We start from the raw sequence: 24,278 nt of genomic DNA, 5'->3' as shown, positions 1-24,278 counted from the left end.
CACTCGGGGATAGTTCGCCGCGGGACCACGGCAGAGGCAGCGGAGGGCGGTTCGATCCTCCAGCCGGGACGGGCGTCGGACAGCGGGACGCTTCGCGGGAACCGGGTAAGTCCCGTTCTGGACGAATGGAGGTCCCACCGTCGGGCACTTTGTCCGGTTGCGCGCGCGTGTCGGAGAGTTGCCCCCCACCCCCACCAGCCAGCCAGCCAGCCAGCCCCCACCAGCCAGCCAGCCAGCCCCCACCAGCCCCCACCAGCCCCCACCAGCCCCCACCAGCCCCCACCAGCCCCCACCAGCCCCCACCAGCCCCCTGCCAGACGGGGGTGCGAGCGGGGGCGTCACGGGGAGAGGCTGCTCCGGGATCGGATGCTGCTCTTCCTCTTCCTGCGTTGTCATGACGCTCCGGTGCGCTCGAGACAGCGGCGGACCTCGACGACGGGAACGGGAGGTGGGGGGGGGGGGGCAAAAAAAAAATGGCCGTACGTGTCGCGCACCCACTGTAAAATGAATGGGGGGGGGGGGGGTCCCTGGACGGTTGGCACGCGGCGGGCGGCCGTTTGGCACGCGGCTCAGCGCCCCCGGGGCGGGCTCGGCGGGGCGGACCGCGGGGCGGGCTCGGCGGGGCGGACCGCGGGGCGGAACTCCGCGCAACCACGGCGCGGTGGAAGAGGAGCAGCCAGTGGGGCTGACGGGACGCGTAGAGCGGTGACGCGAGTCGCGAACAATGGTGAATGTTTCGCCGAAAACAATCACTGGGAACTACATTGAAGCGCGAGGCTAAAAAAAAAAGGAAAAGGGCCGAAGAGACTTGGCAAAATATTGAATGTGACTTGTTTACGCTTTTTATTCTATTTTGACAGAAGTGTAAGTCCTCTTGCGATTCCCGGACAAATGGCTGTGAGGATAAAAGAACTAGAAGGAAAAAAAAAAAAAAGAGAATATATAATAAGAGCGCGAACATATTTACAAGATCCACACGCGGAAAGTGGGCACCGTGCGACCATAATAATAAGCACATCAATGCATGTTTTATAGGCTTTCAGTGGTTCACTGTAGAGCGGTTTGCCGTGGGGTGATTGCATTGAAGTAAACTGTGGCATAAAACGAAAAAAAAAAAGGGTGTTGTAAACACTGTATTATACCCACTCAATCAAACGGACCGAGAGTCTGAAAATCGAACGACTCTTTCTTTTAATAGTGACTCGTGAAAAAACAAAAACAAATCTGAAGACAAGAGTCGAAGCTTTCGTCACTAGGGGGGGGGGGTCGCCGACGTCCAACAGCATAAATGCGAATATAATACCGTGATATAATACCGGACAATACCGCGTTGGACTTGCGTCAGTCCATGACTGCTGTAGCGTTTTTCTACGGTTTGTATTGGGCTGGTGACGGTGAACGGGGATGAGCTCAATCCGACCGCGGGCACGGGCAGACGGCCGCATTGATTGTTTTTCATTTTGCCCCATCACCGGGATGCACGAGCGCTCCGCCGAATAAATACGCGCTCGGGCAACGTCGAAACCCGTCGGTGCGAGTGCTTTCATCTCCGCGTCCCTTGCAACGGGACAGCGGCTTCCCGTGAGCTGCCCGGGGCGGACCGGGGCGGTTTGCGCCGCCGGGCACGTCACGGGGGAAGCCCAGCAACACGCGCTACGTCCTTGGGGATCCTGGGGAGGAGGAGCCAGTGACCGCTTCGAGGCCTCCGACACGCAACCTGAGGAGGGTGGCCCGGACGCCGGTGCTTTCTTTCTTCATTTCAATGGGATAATAGGACGTGATTGCATTTGAAGGAGGCTAATAGTCGGGACGGAACGGGGAAGGGCCGGATACATGAACTCTGAATTATACCAATCCATAGCAGAAATCTTGGCAGTGAGTATAGTATAGGGCCCTGTATTGTAGCTGAACATGGGGAACCTTTTATTGAATTAAAACCTACATGGAATTTGAAGCTGTTTGGTTGGGTATTGGGCTGGGCGACATTGACAAAATCCAATATCGCAAATCTTTTGACATACTATCGATGCATCAATGTCGATATTGTGGTTATGACTATTGCTGCTTTCATAAGCTATTTACACAATCATCAGCAATGTGGGTATTATAACCACGCAGGTAGATGCAGGATGTTTAGAACAGTCTGACGCTCAGAAAATGGCTGTGCTCATGAAGGCTGAATAGCTCTCCTGGCACAAAGTTTCTCCGTTGAGGCCCGAAAAGCAAGGTCAGGAGGACGGGCGAAAACGTTCTGCACGTCCTCGCCCTCACTGCAGTGCGACATCGCCAGTTTGTCATGTTTTACTGTTTGTAAGTCACTCAAAACCAAGCCTTCTTTCAAACCTCCCATAGAAAGGATCATTATATCATCAAGTAACTGCTATTGGGAAAGATACGTTGAATCATGCAAACCTCCCAGGGATGACCAATAAATGTGTGAGAGGGCAGATGCCGGTGTTATCTACGCACATAGGATCGACTTACCTCACCCTGCACCGGCCCACGACCCTCCTAAAAAAACAAGACTCTCACTCCAGGCCGGTTATTATGAGCTAATTGTGTCACTGATTGTACAACCCACACTTTTACTTTGAACATAGCTGAACCTGTGTCACCGTGTCACGACATATTCAGTATTAGGCAAGTTTTATCCTGCTGAAGCACAGTGGCGAGCCACCCGTAAGTGAAAGTGTTAAAGTGGAAAATCAATGCAGAACAGAGAGCACCCATTCAAATGAATTCTGCCTGCTGTCCCAACGCTATGCACACATAATAATACTTCTGCCGTGGTCTTCTGAGGCAAAGGAGAGGAACGGAATCTGCGATGCGATGAAATGCAACGGGCGAATGAGACAAAAGAGCAGGTGAGGAAAACTGTATCGTGGACAGCTTTACGAGTGCGACTCAACACTCTTAATGAGCTATGCTGGGATCCCAGAAGAAGTGAACGTGGATGTTTACGTCCAAGCAAGCAATCTAGTGCGCCGTTAATCCAAAAAAGACAGTGGCGGACACTTGAGGTGTTTGGAGTTTATAGCCCTTGTTTTGTGGGGTTCATAAATGCTGGCAGGGCAAGGCTTAGCTGTAGAACAATACACTGTGAGGGCCAAAATGAGAACCAAGGCAGGAAGACAAACCAGAGAGCCCGTTTCCCCTTGATGTTACACCTTTGGCTGCCTTAGAAAGATGTTCTTTTATTTGGCAGCCCTTACCTCTGTCTGCCCAGCCCCTCCCGGTTCCTCAACTTCTTTATGTTTCATCATCTTCAATGTTACTATTGTGTTAAGTTAAGCTGTCATCTTGGGTTTGAGCACAAATCTGAACCCGCTCTTTCTTTCCCAGGCTCCTTTCTTTTTTTTTTTTAACCTAATGATTACTCACAAAAGTCAAAGAGGGAGGAGAGGAGGTGGAGATGGTGGGTGGAGAAGGTGGAGAGGAGATGTGAGAATGGGAGAGAAGGGGGGTCGTGATTCAATAAGTTAGAGGCCAATTTTACATCCCGCTTTCCCCCTCAAGTTATCTCCAATTGAAAGCGCGGTTACTAATGCCATGGACACACTACACGACTTTCAAAGTGGTCAGATCACTGTACTGTTCACACTACACAACTTTCTGTCTTCCGATCGGGAATCCTGCAGTCTTGTGGTTTCACACCACATGACTGATCGTCGACAGGAGCTCACACATTACAGGAATTTCAGTCAAGTCTCCACACTACATTTTGTCACAAAAAAAACACGTGAAAAGTGACTCCGGAAATGAAGTGATACCATGGACAGGATTATAATTTTTTTTATTTGATTCTCGATCACTGTGAAAAAATGAACGAAAGCAGAATTTAAATAAGAAATTTATTCAAAACCTAGAGAAGAAAAGTACGTTGCGTCGCTTGGGACTCAATCCCCACACGAGATATTACACCAGATATTACATCCCACCGGCGTCTGCGAGCCATCGGCGAGCACTAGGATTGCATCGTGAGCAGTTCACACCACACGCTCGTCACTCACGATTTTCCTCCGATCTGGGGCTTTGCCCGGCGATCTCCAAAAACCTGTCGGCGAGCGAAAAATAAGACCAGGATCACGAAGTCTGAACTCGGCATTATTGATTGTCAAGCATTATGAGCAAGACCACAACAGTAATTAGCAAAGCTTCTAACCAACACCAGTAGCTACGGTAATGCAGAGCGAAAGAGAACACAGTGACCAGTAAAAGAAAGGTTTTGAGGTGTTTTTGAGATTGTTTTACACTACTTCCACCATATAAAGAGGTGATGGCTGACTCAATTTACTCACTGTAGACGCCCGGGCATAAAGAGGCAGTATCAGCTTGGAGAGATAAGAGTTATTTCACCCAAGTGGCCGTACGAAAATGGTCCTTTGAGTTATGAGGTGCTATGCTCCATTTCCAATCCACGGTTCCCTTTTCAAATTGTATAACTACAAACTCTTTTCCAAAGAAAGTAGCTAGCACTAGCTCCAAAAGTTGCCAGATGACCTCATGTGCTCATTTGCATATTGATGACTCCATCGCGCATTCATTTGCATAAAGCTTAGTGGTTGTGTCGGTTGCAGCGGGGGAGGGATCACCTTAATCCCTATAAAAAGAAGATCGATAAATCTTTAGCCAAATAATCATAAACTCACAACAGGGACATTGTATATTTGAAGCAAAAAAAGTAAAAAAATAAATAAATCTACAAAGGGAAGGAGAAGATCAGACAAACTATTTACATATTTACAAGCTACAGGAACACCCTTATCCAGAGATCAGGAGAGGGGGTGAGAGAGAAGCTCAAAGTTCCTCTTCAGGGAACATATCAAAGAAGAATCATAGAAAATATTATTCTATACTGTGTATGTATTAGACAGAGTAAACTATTTATTATCTATGTATTATCTATAAAGCTATGCAATTATTTACTTATGCAAAACTATTTATGAATCAGTATATACAGCATTTCCAAGAGTGTAAAGCTATTATATAGAATTTGTCATCATCATCATCAAGATCCTCAATGCTTCCCTCCTGTGGGAGGGTGAGTTTGGGAACAGAGCTAGTGCTTGAGGGGCATGACGCCACACCTACTGACTGCCCAGAGGAGAGGGAGAGACCCCGGCACTGTTGGCAGAAGAGCCGTGGAGTGCGATTACTCTGAGCAGCATGTATGGGAATGAATTCAATATAATATATTTGAATATATTTCTCGCCTTTTCCTCCTCGCTAGTTGCTTTTTGGAAATGAAGTCGCTACCAGGGTCTAAAAAGTCCCTAAATCTAGTGAGAAAATTGGCAACGCTGGACACAACTGCCTATTTAATGGTAATGATACAGTGTCAGCTAAAGTGGAAAGATGAAAAATGGTACGGATGAGAGCTGAAAACCTACATTAAATGTGGTTGTTTGCTCGGGAATGAGTCAGGTGAAAGGTTATAATTAACTTGGGTATAGTTATGCTTAACCCAGAGTCAGCGAGCATCGTTCTCTCAACAACAACCAGTAAGTGATGATTTGTGTTGCAAAGTCATAATTATGATCATAGCTAATGTGCTGAGAGGGCTGTCTTGGCGGCAGCAGCGTAATCTGCTTAGAGAGGGGTCCATGTACTGTGCATTGTGACCTACATATGGTATGTCCGCAGGCAGGGGGCGAAGGGGGCGTGATCACTGGCTCGGAGGGTTGTAGCTATTTGAATATGAGCATATCCGTAGTTGTTATCTCTTGGCGTATGTGCACATGCTCAAACACATGCATGCACATACGCTACGTTTCCTCTATCCCCCCCCCGGACCCAGCGGTCACCTCCAAAAATGTAGCTGTGTATCAGGCAGCGCAGCAGCTGTGCACCTCAAATTCAGCTAATTGCTCGACCTCCCACAGTAGATGAGAGCAGGTCCAATATGAAGGACATCCAAGTTCCCAGACAAGATGGAGATGAGAGGCCGTTCTTTGTGATTCTCAAGTCAGTGAAAGAAACCCAGAGTGACGGCCACTTGCAGTGACCTGCGCCTCTGGCGCTGGGGGATGGTGAAGATAGGGAGAGGGAGGGCAATGAGGGAGGGGAAGGGGGGCAGGATATAAATGGGGGGGAAAAAAGGGTCACCCTTACTGACTTGCCCACCAAAGTTATGCGATGATGTTTGCACTGGTAGACTGCACTCTGTGGTTTTTTGTATTTGACTGAATGGTCAACTGGTCTAAACGTAGACCACTGAAATGCAATGGGGATTCACGAAAGGCGGTCACTGAGAGACACTGAGAGAAATCGCTAATGCGTGACATTCTTATGGATTTAGTCTGTGCATTTAATGTCATGCCCATGCACACGTACACACACGCATACAAAAAGCAAACCAAACACCAGTTAAAATGTATAAGACAGTGATGATCTCTGCGTTTTGCACAAAAACAGACCCTCTGATCCTCTGTAATCCCTCTTCCATGAGCTGTCCATCATCTGACTGCTTGGCAACCAGGGCCACTAGGAGGGCTTTGGTTGGTTGGTCCCCTCCTGTGGACCAGCCAATGGCAGCCGGGCCTGCTGGTGACCATTTCCTGGTAAAGCTCCATCTGTTCTAGAAGGATAAAAAAGAGGCGCGTTGTCATGTGCCGTCATACTCAGTTCCTGTTTAGAGTGTCACTGAGGAAGCCGGCTCAAAATGTATGAAGATATTTTTAAGATATTTTTTTGTATTCCTTCTTATATCCCCACACTCCACGCATATTGTTCTCTTGAAGACTTTTAAAATTTCTAATATTTTCAGACTTTTGCTGTCCAGCCTCTCTCTCCCCCCTAATGACTCCTTCTTTTACCCTCTTTGGATAGTCCACTCAGTATCTACCAGTGCTCCTTTGAAACCCTCCTCTCCTTTCCAGATTCCTATTACATTTTATTCTTTAAATCAGTCACCCACCTCCCTTCCGGCCCGCTTTCTAGAGTGCCCTCCGAGCATCCGGCCTGGGCCCCATTGCTCCGCGGTGCAGATGATTCGATGTGGAGCTGTCTGAGCAGCGGTGGCTCCATTAACATTCTTCCGAGGGATATCTTTCACTTCCAATGAGCGTGCCGATACTCAACGTAATCTCTTGTTGCGTAATGCTTCGACCTCCTCGAGGGTTTCTCTCTCTCTCTCTCTCTCTCTCTCTCAATAGTGGACCAATTAGTGCCGATGAACTTCCTGCGAATGGTAGGAGGAAAGCTTCCAGAGTGAGGAGTGATTAAAGCAGCACAGGGTGAAATAAAGGGTTGTGCTTGTCAAAACAGTTGATCAAGGACAACAATTGTAATGCAATGTAAGCAATTGTTGACGACTATTATCCTCAATGTGCCATGTTAGCCTGGCAAAGAGGAGGAACTATGTGGCAATGGTGAGAGCAATTACATCTTATTGAGCTGGGCTTAGAGAAAACTAGGTGTCCTTGGTACTGCCTGTGTCATTTTACTAGGATGTGCACAATGGATTTAAACAGCATACTGTCAATACCAAAGAGGTGAATGGGGGGGGTCATTCTTTCGTTTCTCTAGTCTAAGAGAGAGTGTGTGTGTGTGTGTGTGTGTGTGTGTGTGTGTGTGTGTGTGTGTGTGTGTGTGTGTGTGTGTGTGTGAGAAATAGTGTAGTGTCCTTCAAAGAAATAATAATCACACTCCCCTTCCCACCGTGCGGTGGCACTCAATGAAGCAAAACCCCCTCACAGCTGAGGACACAATGAGCTGCTCTTCTGTGGTCCTTCTGTGTTGACCCGAGGGACAAGGACAGTACGCAAGATGGACCAGGAAAACATAATAACCATAACCTGCGTCTCAAGGGACGGACACACTGGAGTGCCCAAATGTGTACGGTTCAAACATCTCTTTCCTCCTTTTCTATCTCCTTCTCTCTCTGTCCAGATCTCCAGAGTCGACCCATGAGCGTATGTCTACTGGAAGGGTTGGGCGACACTGTCTGGCACAGGTAAACACCCTTTCTCACCACAGACCTATCAGGGGGACATTTAGTCATTCCCAATATATCCCAACCTAAAATAATCCCAGCCCTACCCCAATTCAGCCCAATCGGACTTACTTTCCATGCCCTAACAAGTCAGATTACCAAGAAATAGGAAAGTAAATGATTTTCCTAAATGTCTGATTTTATTTCAAGAGAGAAACACTGAGAAGCATATTATTTTTGAAGACTCTAACCTTCAAGTGGTTCCACGTATCTTATTCCATAATAACTTAACGTGGATGACATTATCATTTATCATCATGATCATTTACCGTTGATATATTTTCAGGCTACTTTGGCCTCTAGCACAGCCAGTCTCAGTGCTTTACTATACCCAGCAAGCCACCTGATACCAGCACTGCATGGGCTGTAGCCGTAGTAAGCAGTATTTACACGGCATGGACACCTTGATTGGTAGCGGCTTTCACGCACGTGTAACCTACATCCAACAGATGCCCACAACTGCAGGCGGTGACTTTGGCAAGCCCTGTTAAGGATTTGCAGCCCTCCGTTTTATTAATTATTTCATTCATTTATTTATTTATTTTAAAGGGGAAAAGCTTGACCCTCATTAACCTTCATGATGGGCGACACCCTAACCCTTACCCTATTTTTTATATTTTTTTGTGTATAGTTATTGATTTGGCTGTCAACAAAAGCAGACCATATCTAGGGTTATATCAGATCTCGTTTGTTTGTTTGTTTTTTCTTCGAGAAAATAGGATTTCGGTACTTGGTCATTGCACGTTCTTATTCCCAGATTTTCGGGGGATTCATCTTTTTGATTGGGGAAAAAAAGGTGTCTTTCCTGAAGCGTTGTATCCCACAATGCATTGTTATGAAATAGGTGCTGTGTTTTGTCCTTGTACAACTGTCGGTCCACGCTCGGGGACACTGTCTCTCGTCTTTTCTGTTTCTGACACACTTATTCTCTCGCACTAATTAAACATTGTTCAACGTAACAATCATTCAACTCATAACGCTAATGTAATGAAGCGATTAGAAGAGATGTTTTTAAATATTGGATCGTCATCGTCTTCGTCATCAGCATGGATGATCAACGAGAGAGAGGTTTCGTAATCCTGCGTTTCTCGTGGCCGGATTAAAAACCCCCAGCCTGGACTGGGGGAGGGGCGGAGCAGGGAAGGGAGGGATTAAAAAGCCCCTTGCCCGCCCGTCTCTCTCCTCATTTTTACAGGTCAGATGCGTTCCTGTGGGGAGGGCTCCCCGGGGGCGCTCTCTTGACTCTTTTATGAGTTCACTGCAGATCCAAACATCCATCTGAGAGGGGAGGGGAGGCTGTTATCTTCAGTGGTAAATAACTGGTTGAGTCTCATCCCTCGCCAGAGCTCATGAAAAATCATCATTTCTGCTTGGGCCCAAAAAGAGTAGGATCATATCGTGCCGGTAGACAACAAAACAAAAGACCCCCATCAATAATTTACATCATGTGCATTGCCCAGAATTGGTGCTTGACCTTGCCACTTAAAGTCCCCCCCCCCCCCCTTCATTACTGTGCACAAATGCACAGTAATGAATCCAGATACATGACATAGAATATGATGTAAAAATGAAAAGGCTGAATAATGAATAAGCACCAGCCAGTGCATTCTTGAATACAGACTCTAGGGGGGGGGGGGGGGGGGGGCCTGTTTGCCCACCCAGCTCCAAGCAGTGGCACTGAAGTACACAGACGCAGGTGGAAAGGGATTCACTCATTCATTCAGCGAGAGAGCTGGGGAGAGAGAGGGAGGTTAGGGAGAAGGATAGAGTGCAGTCCATTAAAGGGGATGGACGGCGAAACACTGAGCCAAGTTTTATAACCCCCCCACCCCCCCATGCAGTCAGCACTGTGGGGGGTCAGAAGGAATTGTGTGAATAACCCCCTGCCTGCTTTACTGGATATAGCACTGGAGAGAGGGGGAGGGAGAGAGAGAGAGAGAGAGAGAGAGAGAGAGAGAGAGACTGAAGGGAGGGTGAAGGAGTTTGTTTGAAGCTGGGGGGCAATTATAGGAATCTGGGGGTCAGGCCTCTTCAATAAGACTTATGTAAGATTACTTATATAATGACACAGCAAACAGCCCTGTGTGTGTGTGTGTGTGTGTGTGTGTGTGTGTGTGTGTGTGTGTGTGTCTGTGTCTGTGTGTGTGTGTGTGTGTGTGTCCAGACTAGGGGGGGTACCACTTTGGGCGGCGTGCTGACGGGATTGGGTGGGGGGGGGGGACAAGGAGGGGTCCTGAAGCAAACACTCAGCAGCAGGAGAGGATTGTGGGATTATGGATGTGTGTGTGTGTGTGTGTGCGCGCGTGTGTGTGTGTGTGTGCATGTGGTGGGGGTTTCGGTATTAAAGCCAGTGTTGAGGAAGGGGACTGACTTCTACCGTACGCCTGTCCACATCTGTAGCTCTCTCTTCTCCATGCTTGTCCTCTTCTAATCTCTCTCTCTCTCTCTCTCTCTCTCTCTCTCTCTCTCTCTCTCTCTCTCTCTCTCTCTCCCCCCTTAATCCCTGTCCATTGTCCATCTCTTTGTGTCTGCCTCTCTTGTTTTCTGTCCCCTCTCTCGCTCTCTCTCCTGCTCTCTTTCTCCGGCTGTGTCCAGGAGTTTTGAGCGGGTCAGTGGCGCCCGGCGAAGAGGATTGGCCGTCTGCTAGCGGTTAGCATTAGCATACGCGTGGCAGTGAGAGAGACGGGACGGACAGAGAGGAAGGAGGGAGAGAAGGAAGGAAGGAAGGAAGCAAGCAGGGGAGGACAGGACAGAGGCGGGGGCAGCGATGGTACTGGCCATAGAAGACGCCCGTCCCAACGGGGTCGGGGCCGAGGAGGAGGAGGCGGAGGAGGAGGAGGACGCCCAGCCCCCTCTCAAGGCCACGGCGGCAGGTCCCACCCCAGCACGGGACCCGTCCGGAGGTGAGAGAATCCTAAAACACCAAATGGGCTGACCTCGAATGTGTAGATAATTGTAGATTATTTTAATGAATGGACATTTTTATATATATATTTTTTTTTTCAACAAGGTACCAAAAGAGTTTCTTCAGCGAGTTATTACTGTGCGGTGGAAAAGAGAGGAGGAGCTGAGGAGCACGTTTTGACAGTCCTCGGGTGTTTCGGTCACGTTAAAGCTCTTTTTCCACCGCAGATAGCTTGTTTTGTCAGCAGCAGCGGGGCGCCGCACCTGCTGTTCCCGAAAATGTTTCGGTATTTCCCTCTCGCAGCAGCTGAGCCGCCGCACGTGAGCCAGACAATTTTATTACCGCCGATACCCACGGAAAGATCTCTCGATATCTCTGCTTATGTCTCACGTTCCCTGAGAGAAGAGGAGGGGGGGGCGGGGACCTGAATTCTTTAGCGAGGAGGAATGGCTGCATTGCTATGCGGGACCCGGCTTGCCACCGTGGGAAGACAGCAAAGGGTGTTTGGTCGACCGTGGGAAGGGTTTCAGGAGGAATCGAATGCCACAGGAGGAGGGGGGCAGGGAGAGGAACTTCACGCCAGGTCTGCATGATGATTCACACAAAAGACGCAGACGGCCCAAGAGAAATCTCTCGGAAAAAAGTAGGACTTGACCCCGCTTATAGGCCGCGGCTTTTCCCGAACTCGGTGGCTTCTGCCGTTCTCCCACAGGTTAAAAAAAAAAAATGTATTAAGTCGTGAGCCGTAGTTCATGCAGAAAGAGGAGGGGGGAAAAGCATCTCGCTGTGGCAGGTGGGGGGTGACCGGTGGAAAGGAGGAAACATTGCTGTGGTGGAGAACACGGTGATCTGAACCGCGGGGCCGGAAGTCACCGTAGAGCTCACAGAGCCTGCGTGTGTATGGGATAAAGAGAGAGAGAGAGATATCAAAAATCGATTTGCCAATGCGAGGACGCGTGTTGGACTTTGGAGGGATCCACATACGTCCGGTTCTGACTGGCACGCTGAGAAGTCGACCCCAGAAGTCTGTGTTTTCCACGCGCACGTGACTCACTCTCACTCACTGTCGCTCTCTCGCTCCCTCCCTTCTATCTGAATTAAATTCAAAGGATGGCATTGTCATGGGAAACAGAGGTTTGCATTGCCAAAACAAATGGAAAACCACGTGTGACGTGAATATAACCTAAAACTAAAACTGAAAAATGTTAATGTTGCAAGGAAAAATGAGGGGAAAAATGTGCAAATAAATAAATAAATAAATAAATACAAATATTTATTTATATATATATATATATATATATATATATATATATATATATAAATATATATGCACATACACACACACACAGACAATAAATAGAAAAGGTTGAACACTGCTTGTGTATATATATATATATATATATATATATATATATATATATATATATATATATATATATTCCTTAAAAAAAAAAAGAATAAATAAATAATAAATACAAACAGATAAATAAATACACAAATTAACAAATAATAAATTAATAAATTGTAGTATTTTATAATTACAATAATTAAACATTGCCGCCCGTCCCCCTAGTGTATTGCATACTATTATACACCTTCTACTGTACAGCTACAGATATTGTGTGTTTGTGTGATCAAGCAAATAAGAAGGATAGGTGTGTGTGTGTGTGTGTCTGTGTGTGTGTGTGTGTGTGTGTGTGTGTGTGTGTGTGTGTGTGTGTGTGTGTGTGTGTGTGTGTGTGTGTGTGAGAATACGCTGCAACAGCAGTCTGCTTTCCAACGGTGTGTTTCCAAAGGCCTGGGAGAGCGGCTGCGTGGGTTTTTCAGCAGTGACCCACTCTCCTATTCTTTTACGACACCAGTTCCACTCGCTCCTTATAACCCTATATAGATATATACAGTATAAACACAATTTATTGTTTAAAATGTTTTTAATTGTTGAATTTATTCTTAATCCATTTGAAACTCCTACTTCTTTCCCCCCCGATTGTATTTCCAAAGTGTAAATATTTCAGGTGTTTCTGCAGACCGTGTGTCTTCGGCTACACCGCTCTGTCATCCTTTCAAGCTCCTTTTTTGGAAATACCTTGTTTTATTTTATTTTTGGTACTGTTGAGCTGTGGTTTTTATTTTAAGGAATGTCAAAAGAGGGGCAACAGTATTACCCATTTATCGTTTCTAAGTCGTTTTTTTCGGTTGAGTGACCACTTTCAACTTTTAAACTCCAGATGGCAAACTTTTCAATTACAAATTAATTCTTGGAAAGAAACAAGTTTGTTTGTGGAAACAAAGTTGGATATTATATCCAAGTATAGATGTTTAGACTTTTTGCAAATATTAATCAGTAACTTCACTTCTACTTTATATGTAAATGGCAGCCCAACGTGTATTTCTTTATAAGTAGAAACTATTTTTTTCTGTTATAAAAATTAAATGCTACGTAAGCGGCTAGAATTATTGGCGCGTTAAGTGTCGTGAGATAGAAATCTGCTGCAAATCGACAGTTTTCCTGCTGGATTTGTTTACTACCCACACTAGTCTGAGCTCAACGTGCACCCGGAGCACAGATAGAATAGGCACGCACACGGCTTTAAGTGACTTACACAGGCTTACATTAGCTTTAAGACCCTGGCATTAGGGGTTAACCAACTGATACGTCCCGTGCAGAATGTGTGACAACTGATTTAGAGGCTGGTGTGTTGCAGACGTCATTTGTTTTTGTACAATGCAAATTACAATTATTCATACACTGATGGATGCAGCTATCGGGAGCAGAAGTGTCTTGCTCAAGGACACTACAGCATGCTCGCAGGAGGAGCCTGGGATCGAACCGGCAACCTTGAGATTACTAGAGCTGATTCCCGAGCTACTGCCCCCTTGATACGTCTGTCATTTACACACCTCCTTAACTCTCCTTCTCTCTCTGTCTCTGTCTCTGTCTCTCGCTCTCTGTCTGTCTGTCTCTCTCTCTCTCTCTCTCTCTCTCTCTCCCCCCCTCCCTTCCCTCCTCCATCCAGCCATGGAGCCAGTGGTGGACAGCCAAGGCGAGCCCCAAGGGGCTAAGGACATCGACCTGCTCTTCCTGCGCGGCATCATGGAGAGTCCCATTGTACGCTCCCTCGCCACGGTAGCACACACACACACACTGAGTTAGAGCGGCAGAGAGACAGAGCGACAGAGCAGCGCAGGGAAGACAATGTGGTGAAGTCCAGGGACCACATACCGCGAAAAAGGTCCGAGAAGAAACGGACGGTTTTCAGTCCAAGGAGGGGGTTGGTGGCTAGGATCACACCAACACCCGTCTGAGGAAGCCCATCGTTGCTCCCTCCTCAATGGAGCCCCAATGGTGACGGAAGATTCGCAGGGGTTGGGTTTTGATGGGATTTGATCTAAAAACACAAGGTCTATATTGGAGATTTGAACTCCATTAAACCTTATTCAGAAATGTGTGTAGAGTGTCTGGTATTTACGACCGCGGGGCCGTGAGGGCGTCCCAACAAAATCAAACCCTCTGAGAATTTCTCCCGACAGATAAGAGCCAATTTAGGTTTATTGTAGTGCTTTCACAAGAGCATGGCGAACAAAAGGAAAGGCTGTTCTTGTTTCTTTATCAGGAACACAAGGATACCATTTGGCAAAACAAACACACGTCAACGGCCAAACAGGGAAACCCAAATAAAGGGACACGCATTTTCGAGATTTTCATATCAATTGTATTTTCTTCCCCCGCCTGACCTTTAACCCCCCCAGGCGCAGGAGTGCCTGGACGAGGTGAAGCTGGAGGCGGTGCAGGACAACAATGTGGAGCTGGTGACCGACATCCTGGGCGACATCAAGGACCTCAGCGTCAAGGACGACAGCGCCGTAGAGCTCTGCAGGATTCTGCAGGAGCCGCATTTCCAGGTGGGAGGGACACACACACAAACAAACAGAACAAAAAAAGCCAGGTTTGTTCTCAAGGGTTTTTATTTTCACCGAACATACTGAAACACATATGGGAATATATGTTCCAGACCAAAGTGAAGACCAGAATGTGATGATGTGGTTTACTGAGGAGTTTCGTTTATGAGTTCAGTTTGTCCGAAGCCCTTGACGCCTTGTTTGGCCACAGGTTCAGCTTTCCAAAAAGCCTGTCCATAGTTTTTGTGTTCTTACATGAGGTACAGCAGCATAGAGACTTTTTGGGTATGCCGCTAGAACACTGACCTCCTTTTGAGGACCCGCTTTACGCGGCCTGGCAGAGGGACCCGAGAGCTGTGCACAGCCACCGCACCAATCCCAGCCCTTTGTGCCGTAAGCCGACAGATAACACCCTGTTGACCTACTGAGAGGGAGGGAGGGAGGGAGAGAGAGATGGAGTGAGTTCACTAGATGATTCCTTGGGCTCGATAGCTAGAAATTCTGTCCCCACTGTTTTCCCCCAAACCATATCTTTATTCTTCCTGGAGCATCTCTAACGTGTGCCTTTCAATCGCTCAGTCACTTTTCCAACTCTCTTTCCTCCCTCAGTCTCTTCTAGAAGCACACGACATGGTGGCTTCAAAGTGCTACGAAGTCCCGCCCCCCACAGAGATGGCCAACGACGCGGCGGTGAACAGCGCTCTGATGCAGGCCGATGCCGTGCGCATGATCGGCATCCGCAAGAAGGCTGGAGAGCCGCTGGTGAGGAGCACGTGTGTGTGTTTGTTTTACTATACTTGTGAGGACTGGTCTCTGAATTCACTATTTTCTGGTTTACAAGTACACCAAAAACATGGGTCAGAGAGAGAGAGAGAGAGAGAGAGAGAGAGAGAGAGAGAGAGAGAGAGAGTTAAGGAGGTGTGTAAATGATAAACGTATCAAGGGGGCAGAGATGTATAGTATTTGTAAGGTAATCAGGGAGGGGAAATATTAGACACATACTATATTAAATTGATATTTAGCTGCAGATTTTGTTAGTGGTGTGATTATTTTAGCTTTTTGTATGCTTGGGCAATATTAAAAAAAAATCTGATCTTGATCATTTGGGGGTGCTTTCGTAAGATATTTACACAAGAAAGTTAAAAGTTGCGTTACTTTAGCCCTTTAACCATATCGCAATATTACGATAAACCAAAATCCCAGAGGATATCTAGTCCCATAACACGGTATCGACACATGGATCTGTCGCCCGGCCCGAGCACTTTAAAGAATGTCAACATTGCTGAAAAGGCAGGCAGACCTTTATGTCTTAACTACTGATACAACGTGTAATTCCAAACTCCCCCTTATCTCGTCAACTATGAAATCAACTCCATGACACTGTTTTTTTTTCGGAGAACGTCTCACCCTTCCCTCTCCCCCAGGGCGTGACGTTCCGCGTGGAGAAGGACGACCTGGTGATCGCTCGCATCCTGCACGGCGGGATGATCGACCGGCAGGGCCTGCTGCATGTGGGCGACATCATCAAGGAGGTGAACGGCAAGGACGTGGGCAACAACCCCACCGAGCTGCAGGAGATGCTGAAGGACTGCAGCGGCGGCATCACGCTCAAGATCCTGCCCAGCTACCGGGACGCACCGGCGCCGCCACAGGTACGCGCACGCATGCACGCACACACACACATTGAGACAGTTTATTTTATGTCATAATATTAGTTTATAACAGTGTCAGGATTCTTACCAGGTGCTTGAATTTCATCCTCAGAAATTGAGGTACTAGAGAAAAAAATATATATTTATATTTAAAAAAATAGACGAGACTCATATTATATATTATATTTTATATATATTATATTATATTATATTTTAATGAATAAAGATCACATTAAAAATGTATTATTTGTTTTGCGTGAAATAATTTTGTAATGCCAGAATGAACCTTGCAGTCTCGTAACATACTTGAATACACACCCACTTTGTTTCTTTTATTTAAAAAAAACAAACAAACCCCAAAGGAAAATCCCCGTCGAAAGAATTTCAATTAATTTCAATGGGGAAAATTGATTTGCTAAACGAGCAGATTGAATTACGAGCTCTGTCATGGAACAAATTAAATTTGTCAGTCAAAGTACCACTGTATTGATATTATGCTCAATTCACCTTCAGGTTCTTTCGTTAAAACACACACAAACACACCCTCACACGTCTATGACCCTGCAGATGTGCGGCAGCGGTGCGGAGCTGGCCGCTGTTGCTCCTCTGGCCATCCCATAATGAGCGCGGGAATGTCAATGCTGGGCGCCCTATTAATAACACTCTGCGTACTATCTGGGTCAGAGTGTCGCTCCCTCTCTGTCTTGCACTCACACATGCTGTACTCTCCAGCTTCCTCAGATCCCTACAAGCAGTGTTGTGATGCACCATTAATTGTGTAATAACACACACTGCAGAGAAACTGGTTATTGACGTTGAACATCGGAGCATACAAATTGGGGCAGATCGTTAAATTCCACTAACTCAACTAATGGAAACTCACTTAATTCACATTCTATTTGTTACATTTCTAACATTTCTTGGCTTGTAGTTCTACTTGAACTTGGAATGGAAACGTCTGACGATTTTCACGAACATATATCCGATGACACTGGTATTATACACTGTAGATACTGTAAAAAACTAGTTAGTACATAAAAATTCCTATTCAGAATTGATACCCTCTATACCCATAACAATAAGTTATCCTGTGCATAGTATTGCATTTTGTATATTAATATATATATGACTTTCTGTTTTGTATTTATTTTTTTCATTTGTATATATCACATTTGATTATATTTTATTATTATTTTTATAAACTTTTTTTTATGCTAATCATCTGTAGTGAAACACACCAAACCTTACCAGAACAAATTCCTAGTATATGTAAATGTACCTGGTGGAATAAAGACATTATGTATGTATTACATGATGTAAAAACTGTGACAGCTGTACTTGATAACAGCGTGTGGGGAGGACACTGTACAGCAGCAGTTTGTCTTCAATGGGGAAGATGGTTGAAAAGCTGAATGAGGTGGAGTCCCCAGAACTCATATCCCAAAAACCAGCCCTGCGTTGCTAAAGCGCCTCCTCCCTCTCAGGTCTACGTGCGGCCGCACTTTGACTACAACCCGTCCAACGACAACCTGATCCCCTGCAGGGAGGCGGGCGTGGCCTTCCAGAGAGGAGACGTCCTGCAGATCGTCAACAGGGAGGACCCCAACTGGTGGCAGGTGAATACATTGGCAAAAAGGGCAAAAGTAAAATTCCGTGGTGCACAATGCCATGTTTTGACCTAAGTAGACAACTGAGGACCTACGTTTTTCGCTTTAACAAATTTTAAATATATATTTTTTTACATCATTACAGTAAATATGTAATTTTTTATGTTTTTAAGTCTATGTAACACTTTATGACTTTAAAAGGAAACAAATAATTGGTACCAACAAAAGCATAGGTTAGTAGTTTGTATTGAAGTCATGTATCAGTAGTGAAAGATTTTTAAAACTATGCACACCCCATCAATGCATCTATATACACAGAAAGTCAATGAGTGTACATTCTGCTGGTCCAGGCATGCCATGTGGTGGGCGGAGCCACGGGGCTTATCCCAAGTCAGTTCCTGGAAGAGAAGAGGAAAGCGTTCGTCCCGCGGGACTTTGAGGGATCAGGTACTCAAAAAGTTAACATGCCCTTACATTTTCATTGTGTATGAAATGCACGTCTTTTATTTTTCCCATTTGTGTGTGTGGCGGAGAGTGGCTGAATCTGTAGGGAATGGGAAGCTGCGGTGTTAACGACTGGTTTGCATGCGGAAAATGCTCATTTCTCTCTTCTTAGTCTTTAGTTTTGTGGTAAAAGAGGGAGAAAGCAGGTGTATTTCTATTATTTCTAAATTCAAGCATTGTTCATGACCAAAGTCTTTGGTAGCATTTAGTAATAATACCCTATTCTGTACTTATTATACCCTGTATAATATTATATGGAGTGTGACTGCCCCCCTGTGCCGTGTTGGTGCAATAACAGGTCCAAACCACTGCAACGTACTAAACAGTGTGTACTGTGTGTGGGTCTCGCAGGGATCCTGTGTGGAACATTAACTGGAAAGAAGAAGAAGAAGATGATGTACCTCACGGCCAAGAACGCAGGTGAGACTCCCCTCTCTCTGATTGGTCGGTAGCCTAAAAAGGGTCTAAAGGTCTCCGATTGGGCGACTCACGGTGGGACCGCTCCTCCTCTCGGGCAGAGTTCGACCGGCACGAGCTGCAGATCTACGAGGAGGTGGCCAAGATGCCGCCGTTCCAGAGGAAGACCCTGGTGCTCATCGGCGCCCAGGGGGTCGGCCGACGAAGCCTGAAGAACCGGCTGGTGGTCCTGAACCCCGCCCGCTTTGGCACCACCATTCCCTGTGAGCGCAAGCATTCACTTTAACTCCATCCACGTCGGGGCTTTTCCGGGGATATTTCAATAACGCCGAACCCCCCCCCCGCCCGCAGTCACCTCCCGGCGCCCTCGCGATGAGGAGCTGGACGGCAACTCGTACCACTTCACCACGCGGCTGGAGATGGAGGCGGACGTCAAGGCCGGACGCTTCCTGGAGCACGGGGAGTACGACGGCAACCTGTACGGCACCAAGATCGACTCCATCCACGAGGTGGTGACCACGGGACGCACCTGCATCCTGGACGTCAACCCCCAGGTCCCCGAGACACGCTTTTATACTTTGAGTCCGGAGGGGGAGGGAGGAGGGAGGAGGTGGTGGAAAACCAAGTGGCCTCAATGAACTCATGGTTGAACACGCGGAGCTAACACTAGATTTACTAATAATAATAATAGAACAATGAAGGCTACAACCTTAAGAATAACAGTCATGAATACATAACCAAGTATAAATGAATGTGAAAACAATTAGTAGGTACGTAGAAGGTAAAACTAAAGGATTTAACAGTATTTCCATTGTGAAGTACATTATTTCACAAGTACTCATGAAACGGAAGAACTACAGAAAGTGAATTATTAAAAGAGTAGACCAAAGCGGTCGTCATTCGACTCCTCAGAACGTACACTAGAGTTTAATAAGGGAACCTAACCAATAAGAACAGAAAATTCCATAAAATGTTTCGAGGTTTATTTGGCCGGAGAAAAAACGATTTTATCAGAAAGTTTATGAAAACAGAAAATACTTGTTTTGTTGTGTATGCTGTGACCAAGCCGTAACGGTCCTCCCCCCCCGTCCCTGGCAGGCGCTGAAGATCCTGAAGACGGCCGAGTTCATGCCCTACGTGGTGTTCATCGCCGCGCCCGAGTTCGACACCCTGAAGGCCATGCACAAAGCCGTGGTGGACGCCGGCATCACCACCAAGCAGCTCACAGTCAGTGCACCACGCCTTCTGCATCCACAGCCACGCCTCTGCAGTGTTTCTAAGGACAAGACGGGCAGTCGTACATGTCTCCATGTCTAGTTTGTGAATCGGCTCCCAACCCGCCGTGTCGTGCGGCCGTCCTCCGCCCGCAGGTCCCGGCAGAGACGGGGAATAGTCAAACCTCACCATGAGAGAATTTACAATTATGACCGTTTCGATTCCGAGTGTCACTGTCTTCTCCCCAAATATAGTGCAGATAGATATGATTTTTGTCCAAACCTCCATGCCGAACAATAAAGATCCGCTCGGACCGGGATCCCAGGGACCAGAGTTTGTCAGATGGAGTCGTTAGTGGCCCAACGCGGAACCAAATGAAGGGTCCTTGATGTTGGGAAAAAGGTTGGGAATCGCTGCTGTGGAGGAAGCGCGTCTTTTACGATATTAATATTTGAATATTAAAAGGCTGAGAAGGTCAGCGAAGCACCACTTCCCGCCCTTTTACAGTACATGGATCCGATTTTCCAGTGCACAAATAAACACCCTCCCCCCTCCCCCTCCCCCCCACCCCAGGACGTGGACCTGAGGAAGACGGTGGACGAGAGCGCTCGCATCCAGCGCGCCTACAACCACTACTTCGACCTGACCATCGCCAACGACAACCTGGACAAGGCCTTCGAGACGCTGCAGACGGCTGTGGACAAGCTGAGCAGCGAGTCCCAGTGGGTGCCAGTCAACTGGGTCTACTGAGGGGTGTGTGTGTGTGTGAGAGAGCGAGCGAGCGAGCGAGAGTGTGTGTGTGTGTGTGAGAGAGAGAGAGACTGAGTAAGGGAGGCGAGCAAGGTTGACCACACAGGGGAAACTGAGAGAGGAGGGGTGAGTCTCTCGTCAGTGGAGATACTTTGGGAATAAGAACTTCACCTTTGTTTCCCCAACCACCCCCGCGCCGCCCCCCCGCCCCCCAGCCGCCGCCGCCGCCGCCGCCTGCCGGCCCCTCCCTGCCTCCCTCCCTCGGGGTCAAAACATTTTCGGAGCAATTTTTTTTTAATTTAATTTTATTTTTTTCTACTCGGAAAACTCAAAGGGAAAGAGTGTTTATTTATTTTAGCGCTTTGGAAACTTTATACGAGCGATCTTTCTACTCCACAAAGCGACCCGGAATTATGACGAGAAGCGAACCAAACATACTTGGAAACAAAAAAAGAGGAGGAGTGTCTGTCTGGTGTCTTTTTTTTTTTTTAAATAACTTATTGCTGTTGTCGTGCCGGGTGTAGTGGCTCGCAGTATCAAACTGACTGTTCCAGAGTTCTGTGCGCAGTCCGGCCAAAGAAACCAGTTAAATGTCGCACATCACTGCCATGTCCGAGCAGCTTTGTTTTTAAACACCCAGGCTAAAGATTTTTATTTAAAAAAAAAATGTTTTAGGTTTCCCAAGTAGCCCGTCCTAGAACCACTCCTGACGGCCATGGTGCTGTAACACCTTCCCCCAAAAAACAACATTTATAATGTGCAACTTAAGGATCAAACACTGTGTCAGGTCTGTCTTTTTTTTTTTGGTCTTTTGTTTCCTTTCACTAGTTCCTTGTTTCCGTGGTGTTTTTTTTTTTCTGTAGCGTGTCTTGAGGGGGTTTTTGTTTCCCACGATGCTTTGCGTTTCCGTGTCTGTCTCCCACTGCCCCTCCCCCTGCATAAGCCAACGTGTTTGATTCCTGTCTGTGAAAGCGGCATACACAGCACACCCCGCCTCCTTCCTTTTAATGTGTCACATTGTGATAACCCTAAATATCTCAAATTAAGACTCACACTTGATGAATACGACCGAGATATCAGGTGGTTTTGGGAGGCGGATTCAGTTTCCATCCCCTAACACATCAGTCATTGAGCTTTGCTTCAAAGGGGAAGGTTAAGAAATTCTTTATTGAATGGCTTTACTTAAAAAAAATAAAAATATTTTTCACCAGTTGAAATGAAAAATAAATCTAATCAACTCCTGTAAAGAGACTTGTCTTATTCTTTTTTTTTTTATCAGTAATATTAATAAAGTTTAAAAATAATCTCACAAATAACATTTGTGACTGTTATTTCTTTCTGAGATTGATTACTGGTACAAAGATGCGACAGTGTATTGAAAACAATTGTTTAAAATGTTGGTTCACAAGTAAACATTTTAGAATGTGCATTAAATGCGCATGCACTGATCTTGATTTCAGATCATTAGTAATTAAATTAGTTTGAAATGATTTGGTGTGAGACATTGTGAACGAAGGGAATAACTTGATACAATGCAAAGTAGCTTTATTTAAATGGAACGGTAGCACAAAATATGTTCTTGAAATGCGGAGCAGCTTTTGAGGAACAAGGTTTAATTGTCTCCAGTTTGTGTGATTATACTGCAGAGTGAACGTGCGGAGACGGGATTAAAGAAATAAATATTTGTTGACATAAAAGGTAATAATTCAAATCGCCCCGAGGCTAGTTTTACTGATTATGTAAAGCTTCTAATGTTTCTAAAAAGCTCAAATTCATTTAAGGACACATTGTGCACCATGGAACAATGTGAGGCGTTTGTAATTCATTCAAGATGAGCGCGTCATGTTCCACTAAACAAATGCAAAGTATGAATTAGGGATGTGGCGATCACAACATTTAAATTGACGGTCATATAAATAATGGCGATTGGAAGATGTATTTTGTTTTAGGCCACAATCATAGAATAACATCACAATAATACACATTTGGGTTAAATGGATCACATTTTCTTCAAATGCATCTCAACATATTTTGATTGTTACAACATTGGATTTGAGCCAAACTCTTAACACACACACACACACACACACACACACACACACACACACAGTCGACTGGAGAAACTTTACATTTTATTAATTAACGCAACTTACAGTCAAGCCAAAGAGTAAACTATATTTAGTGATACTTATTCACATTATCTCCTAACAGGGTTTACAGCATATCTTGTGTGTTTGTAAGCATAATTTGTTAACAAAAAAAATAAGGAAATGCAGAACAGAAAATCAAAAGTTTACATGTATAGTTTTCGTGACGACATGAACGGCGATGGGGAGCTCAGCTGTGGATCTGAACAAATGAAAAACCAGCGACATAAAAAGACCCTCACCAGAACAGGAATGACGGCAAATTCAGTTTTGGCATGTTGTGGTTAAATAAGGAAGAGTCGATGACACGTACGCGGGGGGAGGTTGGACGTCACGCCGTGGACCGTGCAGGCGCCAAGGGACACTTTTGACGACGGGATAGAAAAGGAGAACGGAAGAACACCCCCCCCCCCCAAAAAAACATAAGAAACGATAGGGAGGGACGTAAACCCGGAGTGTCCTGGAAATCAAGAGTTGTTAGACGTGGCGCTCAGCCGGGAACATCCGATTGGCCGATTTCCCTGAACGAAAAAAAGAGTTCTGCGTTTGGCGACGTCCCCAGGACCACCCCTACATTCGGAGGAACCGGTACCGCGGCGACGCCGCCGCTTGATGGGAAGGTCGGAAGTGGGAATTCCAGGTGGGAATTTGCACGCCTCGTTTGTCTACTTTTAAGGCCAAATGTTCTGGAGACAGAAGTACCCAAGTGTTCGTCTAAGGCCGTTTTAAGACAGTGGTGTGGGGAGATACAGCCCTTTCAGGGCGACACCTGAGACAGTCATTTAACATTTCACCGCAGTCTGGATTTTGTTTTTCAGCCAAACTCCACATTTCGTCTACAGACAGATTCTATTTCAGCAAACGAGGGGGGGGAAAAAAAAGAAGAAAAAAAATAAGTAAAATAATAAAAATAAAAAGGGACATGGCATGGCTACAACTGAAACAAACATTGAGTGTTTGAGAACAGCAGAAATGGCAGTCGTTTTGGCCAGAAGAGCTACCGTACTTGTTTAGGTTTGCATGCACAGTCTGACGTGACGTTCAAACCTCCCCATGGAATAGTAGAATAATTGTATTGGACAATATGAAGTACGCGTAAAAACAAAACATTAAAGTCAACGCAGCATATACCAGGCTTATGAGGTACCACACACACACACACACACACACACACACACACACACACAC

The 24,278-nt window shown here is 46.2% G+C and overlaps 1 protein-coding gene across 3 annotated transcripts; it reads left to right on the top strand.

Moving 5' to 3' along the window:
- pals2b (protein associated with LIN7 2, MAGUK p55 family member b) lies at nt 1-22,195 on the top strand. 3 transcript variants are annotated; one of them, XM_079998658.1, is made up of 14 exons: nt 5-105; nt 7,891-7,954; nt 10,589-10,896; nt 13,916-14,007; nt 14,649-14,801; nt 15,408-15,560; nt 16,223-16,450; nt 17,935-18,066; nt 18,408-18,504; nt 18,913-18,981; nt 19,080-19,241; nt 19,330-19,532; nt 20,077-20,205; nt 20,767-22,195. In XM_079998658.1, exons 3-14 carry the CDS (start codon nt 10,761-10,763, stop codon nt 20,941-20,943), a joined length of 1,731 nt encoding a protein of 576 aa, XP_079854784.1. In that variant the 5' UTR covers nt 5-105; nt 7,891-7,954; nt 10,589-10,760; the 3' UTR covers nt 20,944-22,195. The 3 variants fall into 3 exon arrangements, with proteins under 3 accessions (XP_079854786.1, XP_079854784.1, XP_079854785.1); XM_079998659.1 differs by lacking the exon at nt 10,589-10,896; XM_079998660.1 differs by lacking the exons at nt 7,891-7,954; nt 10,589-10,896 and having other exon boundaries at nt 1-105.
- Nucleotides 22,196-24,278: the final 2,083 nt, after the last annotated feature.

This window comes from Zeus faber (assembly GCF_960531495.2).
Source record: "Zeus faber genome assembly, chromosome: 1".
Taxonomy (NCBI): Eukaryota; Metazoa; Chordata; class Actinopteri; order Zeiformes; family Zeidae; genus Zeus; species Zeus faber.
Note: the sequence above shows the minus strand (reverse complement) of the source record. Positions and strands in the feature narration are given on the sequence as shown.

Bases quoted from the DNA above. Each gene is read 5' to 3' on its own strand.
- pals2b (XM_079998658.1), top strand. From the start codon at position 10,761: ATGGTACTGGCCATAGAAGACGCCCGTCCCAACGGGGTCGGGGCCGAG. The intron at 10,897-13,915 runs GTGAGAGAATCC...TCCTCCATCCAG, and splicing joins AGCACGGGACCCGTCCGGAG to CCATGGAGCCAGTGGTGGAC. The intron at 14,008-14,648 runs GTACGCTCCCTC...TAACCCCCCCAG, and splicing joins GCATCATGGAGAGTCCCATT to GCGCAGGAGTGCCTGGACGA.